General features: G+C 39.1%; 1 protein-coding gene across 12 annotated transcripts in view; it reads right to left on the bottom strand.

The window, feature by feature from the left end:
• Positions 1-1,670: 1,670 nt before the first annotated feature.
• LOC116694456 (LIM domain only protein 7) overlaps positions 1,671-5,313 on the bottom strand; it is a 31,350-nt gene continuing 27,707 nt past the window's right edge. For 10 of the 12 annotated variants that reach the window (XM_032524801.1, XM_032524520.1, XM_032525058.1 and 7 more), the window contains 5 exons: positions 5,024-5,195; positions 4,704-4,889; positions 4,482-4,596; positions 3,133-3,235; positions 1,671-2,833 (listed from right to left, as the gene is read on the bottom strand). In XM_032524801.1, the coding sequence (XP_032380692.1) occupies positions 2,814-2,833; positions 3,133-3,235; positions 4,482-4,596; positions 4,704-4,889; positions 5,024-5,195 (596 nt within the window). In that variant the 3' untranslated portion in view covers positions 1,671-2,813. The remainder of the gene's footprint in view (positions 2,834-3,132; positions 3,236-4,481; positions 4,597-4,703; positions 4,890-5,023; positions 5,196-5,313) is intronic. The other 2 variants (XM_032524435.1, XM_032524972.1) reach the window with 2 other exon arrangements.

Consider the following 5,313-nt stretch of genomic DNA (forward strand, 5'->3'; position numbering starts at 1 on the left):
CCCCCCCCCCCCCCCCCCGATACAGTTCAAATGTTTTAACAGTACAGTTTCTCAAAGATACTTACTCTTTCTAAAACCTTGGATAAAAGTTAAGAAATATGCATACATTTGCAAAAATTAACAAACGGTTAAGTAGATTTATGTAACAGAAGATGGACCAGGACAAAGCCAGTAGTGGGGGAACTTTTAATTAATGTCCAACTGAGCAGAACCGCTTACAAAAACTTTGTGAGAAATGTTTTCGTGAAGCAAAAGAAGAAAAAAAGCTTTAGGGCAACCCTGAATTTCTCCCATGAATTAATAAGGCAGCATTGGGAGCCTTAAAAGTTGAGATTCTTTAACAAAGACCAAGGTCATGATTTTCCACTTGGCTGCTCTACAATCGTCAACCAGTAAAACAGTAACAGTAGCTTTTTAAAAATGGCCCAGTAATGTTCAAAACAAACACATCTTTCCTATGTCTCATTGTTACTTATTCCTGTTTACACCGGTTAGACATTAAAACGGCCTGGATTTGATGGGAAAAGTTAACAGTTTGTGAAAAAAAAATCAATCTGGTTAATCTTTTAACTCAAGCTAAATGTCTCTACATGTGTAGCCTGGCCGCTCTGTTTGACCCTCTGCTGTTTCCTACTAACTGCACTTGTGGTATTTAAATAGGTCAGGCTGGAGTCACAAGAGTCATCCTAAACAGATGGAGCATGTCAGAAACTGAAAAATGTCTCTACTTGTGCCTTTGGGGAAATGAGCTCTCCCTTCCAGACCAGTTCACAGTAAACTGTAAAAACATTTCCATTTATCAGGCCAAGAGCGCTGGATGGTCGATGTTTAACGTCTCAGTTTTACGGTCTTTTGGTCCAAAGAGAACTTGGCTTTCCGAGAACCAATACAATGATTTCTCCCGAGGTGAAAAAAACACCATGAGGCCACTGTCACAATAAGATACAATCTTTAGAACAATAGTCTTGCAGCTTCTTTTTTTCCTCATCTCAGATGTTACTCATTTATCAGAGTTGAGGAGTCAAAGACATACTGTAAATGTCAGATGGAAGAGTGCCAGTGAGGTCTACATGTGACCAACATTATTTGCATTGCTACACAACTTCCTCATATGGATAAAATACTGCTTTATGCTATTCCTGTACCGCTTACTTAGACACAGGCTATATTGCGACTGGGTAACCTTCCTCGTGGTACAAACAACGGTGGACACAACCACAGACTTTTCCTTAATTTTGCATGTCAGAACCTCAATTTACAGTTTTAGGTTGGGACACTTCCTCATTTAAAAAGGCCAGAGGATGAATAACATTTCTCTTCCCTTTTGTTGCTTTAAACTTACGTCAGCCATTTCCTGTAAAATGTTAGTTCACCCAAAACATTTTTACTTAAACACTGGATCAACAGAAAATCTCCTGTTCACTCAATCTATATCTATCTCTGGATATAGTAGATTATATTGATAACATGTTTGAAAAACAAAGTTTCTTCATACTTGCACAGCTGCATTAGCATTTTATTAAATTAGATACTTTAAAACATTAGTAATTGTTGCCAAAATTGGATTTAAGTTTGATCTGGACTGTCAAGAACTACCATCCAAGACCGTAAATTCTCTTCTTTATGTTTAACCAAACGCCACATCACTAAAGTAGAGTCAGATAAAGGACGTATTTGAAACAAGCCTTTTATTGGTGCTGTGGTTTGGTGGCACAGAAAAAAGAAAACCGATAAACACAAGAAACTGATATACTTGCTGTTCCTCACCCATATACCTTACTGAAAAAGTACAAACAAGAAAATAATATTGTTAATACGTTACACAAAAGATAGAAATAAAAAGGTTTAGCTCTCACAAAAATCAAGGCAGGCACACAATTTGTTGACATAAATAACTTTGTCAAGTTTCTTTTGACAGCATAAAACACCTCCATGTAAAATGTGCTGCGTTTTTGTAGCTGTTGCCAATTCTCGGGATTACAAGAGGCCAATGTTGTCAGCTAAAGTCACGTTAGTACATGCTGGCAAGTACCTGTAGCTACTGTAGTGTCAGTGTCAAATGTAACGATCATCATTCATCAAAATAGAAGTCATATTGTAAACTGCAGACCATTTGGGCATATTCAAAGGACATTTTTCAACCCACAGTTTTGCACTCATGTTTTAGGTTTTACTATGAGACCAATGTTGCCACCATGTGGTACACAAAGGGACACCAAATAAAAACAGCTTATAGATTATGTTCAGTGCCCTTTATTTACAAAAAAACATTTCAGCTGTGATTCTCATTTTTACCTGCTATATAAACTGCTAATTTATCTCAAAGTGCACTTGGTGATATTTCAATAGAACAGAGTGCATCAGTAAAAGTTAAAATGTTCCCCCTTAAATAGGCTACATCAACAAGAAATATTTGATAGCTTTAATGCACTATTGAAAAAAATCAAATGAGGATATGACAAATAGCAACACTAACATTCAAATAAAAGCATTAATCAAAGAATTCCCATAATTACTTTATTTTATATATTAAATCTACACTTTCTTAGAAACAAATTAGCAGAAAATAAGAGCTGACAAACTGTCATTAACTATTTGATTTAAAAAAAAAAAAACAGCCATTAAGCGTCTGCTTTGTGTGTAGAGCCACAGATTTTAAATCAGACTTTACATTTTTATCTGCAATTACTGTAGGAGACCAAAGTCGTGGCTTGGCCGTGTGGACGATGTTTCCACTGGGTTCTTGTAGTTTCATCCAACACGAGTTCCGTGTTTCGGCTGCTTACTCTGTGATCTCAAGTACGGCATGCTGGTCACATGGAGGGGGCACCCGCTGCCAAAATGTTTATAATCATTAATACAGTTGGACAGCCACAGTTGGATGACCAGCAAATGAAATGCAAGTTTCTTGGATAGTGATTAAGTCTATAGTCCGAGGACATTTGGTTTTAAGTGCATGATTAGGAATCATTCCTGTTTTTTACAGCAAGGAAATTGGCCATAAAGAAAAACTGTATTGATTCAGAAAGAACAAAAACAATGTGGGAAGGCAAGTGGCAAGAGGTACAGAAACTGAGGTGTGATAAGTTTCCGAGAGAATCAGTAATTATCTCACAAAAGACCAATACTCACACTTGAGTTGGAAATAGCAGGGCTCACAGTAGGGCTTCCTGTTTCGGATTCGAACCTGGACTCCAGTCTCAGTTCCTCCAAGATGTCGGTGGCAGCCCACACACTGAGAGAAGAAGGGAAAGGTGCAAAAACAATTAAAAGCACTATTTAAGTGAAATCCAGCTGATCTGTAACATGTATCATTTGCGTTCATTTCACCAGGATGTCTGCCAACCAAGCACAGAACAAGTAAGTTTTGTTTCTGCAAACAAACGCATGGTACAGATACACATTCTTTGAGTGCTATGTGCGTCTGTCATTTACATTGAGCAGCGAGTTGTACAAGTGCATCGACTTTTACATCTACATGGTAATGAAATAGGCCGACTAATTCTGGGGGTGAGATTTTCACAATGAGCATCTAAAAGTGGGCTGGCTTTTTCTACTTAACTGCAGGAAACTAAAAACCAAAAGAGAAATAGGACACAGGACTACAACACCACGCACGACCATCAGGCCAAATGCCTTCAGACAAACTAGAAAACAGGCGTGTTAGGAAAGATAGAAGCATAGAGAGGGGTCATAATTGCCTACAAAGGTGACATGATTGTAACTAGATATGAGATACTCCTGCTAACCTTTACTAAAAGTGCGGTCACATTAGTTCAGTCTAATAACATTTTCCTACAATAAGCACAGGTTGTCATGTCACGTGTCTTACGCAGGTAATATATATTGGGCAGAATGCTTGTGGGTGTAAACCTTCTCTAGTCAAGTTTCTATTGAACTTGAGTGCCAATTTTTTTTTTAATAAATAAATTCAGGTAAACCACAAAAAGGTGAATTAATGGGCGTTTCCATTTTGTACTGTAATATTAGCCGGTGGCAGCCAAAGCCGTACCCGAAACAAGATTTGTTCTACTTATATGCATAGATGGTTGAGGTTGGGCACTGTAAAGCACTTTGGTCTACACCGGTCATGTTATAATGTGCTCTATCAATACATTTTACTGACTTGACCATTTATTTTAGGTTCACATGTAATGTTTTTTCATCTGCCGCCATTTTTCATCTCTTCAGTTGAGTGGAAGCTTTAGCGACAAGTCCCATGCTCCTTGAACGCCATGATTTGCCATTTCTATTGTGTCCTGTTTTGTTTTTATCAATACACTAACTTTGCCAACCTCAGCCAAGTCTAAAAACTTTCCTACTATATTTTGACATTTCTGGTGTTTCCACTCAGGCTTATGAAAATGTGCATATACACAGGCGGAAAGAGATGCTGTGGCTTTTAGTCTGGCATTGCAATGTGTATTGTTCAGGGATTGGAACAACTGTGACCGCACCTTGACCCGGTCAGGACCTCTCACCTGGAAACAGGCGAGGTGGAAGCAGAGACCAAGGGCCTCTATGACCATGGCTGCCCCACTACCCAGGACACGCTCACACACACAGCAAGTCCTCCTGCCACAGACCATCCTGGGACTGCACATGTTAACAGTGTGAGGCCAAAAGGAATGATACAATAGAGAAAATAATACACTACAGCATTCACAAGAGAAACAGCCTCTATATTCAAAAGAGTTGCTTACCTGCCATGATGAGAGGAATCGAATGTAGGTCTCTGGGATAGCAATGATCCAGTGCTGTAGCGGGAGGAGGAGTTCCTACTCGGAGCACAGTAACCTTCAGCAGCGGAGTGTGGGCGAGGGTAACTGAATGTACTGGTTGAAAGTGGGGTTCGACGCAAAGTATCCAGATCGTCCAGAGAATCAAACCTGTAGAGCAGACGTCACAGTTGAGAAAACCGTAGTAAGATAAAAGTCACAGAGGAAATGTCAAAATTAAAAAGGATGTGAAACAAACAGCTGCCTAAAAAAAGTGCAGTCCCGCTGAGTTCAAATACACGCACCTCTTCATAGGTACCCCAACATAGATTGGCTCCTTGTAAAAGCTGTTGCTGCGCTGACGTATCCAGCTGTTGTCTGTCAGAAGCTGAGTCCTTTTCTTCATCTCCTCCAAAATCTGCTGCCTGTCTTTCTCAGCCTTGCACACAGAGTGTCCTTTTCCTTTCCTTTCATCACCTGGAAATATCAAATTACTTTTACCATTTTGTAAATTACTTTGTTTATTAGGTCCATTTGTCAATCCACAATGTACTGTATATATATATATGTATAAAAAATTGGACACACGCAAAGG

The sequence above is a fragment of the Etheostoma spectabile genome, chromosome 1, assembly GCF_008692095.1.
Source record: "Etheostoma spectabile isolate EspeVRDwgs_2016 chromosome 1, UIUC_Espe_1.0, whole genome shotgun sequence".
In the NCBI taxonomy this organism is placed as follows: Eukaryota; Metazoa; Chordata; class Actinopteri; order Perciformes; family Percidae; genus Etheostoma; species Etheostoma spectabile.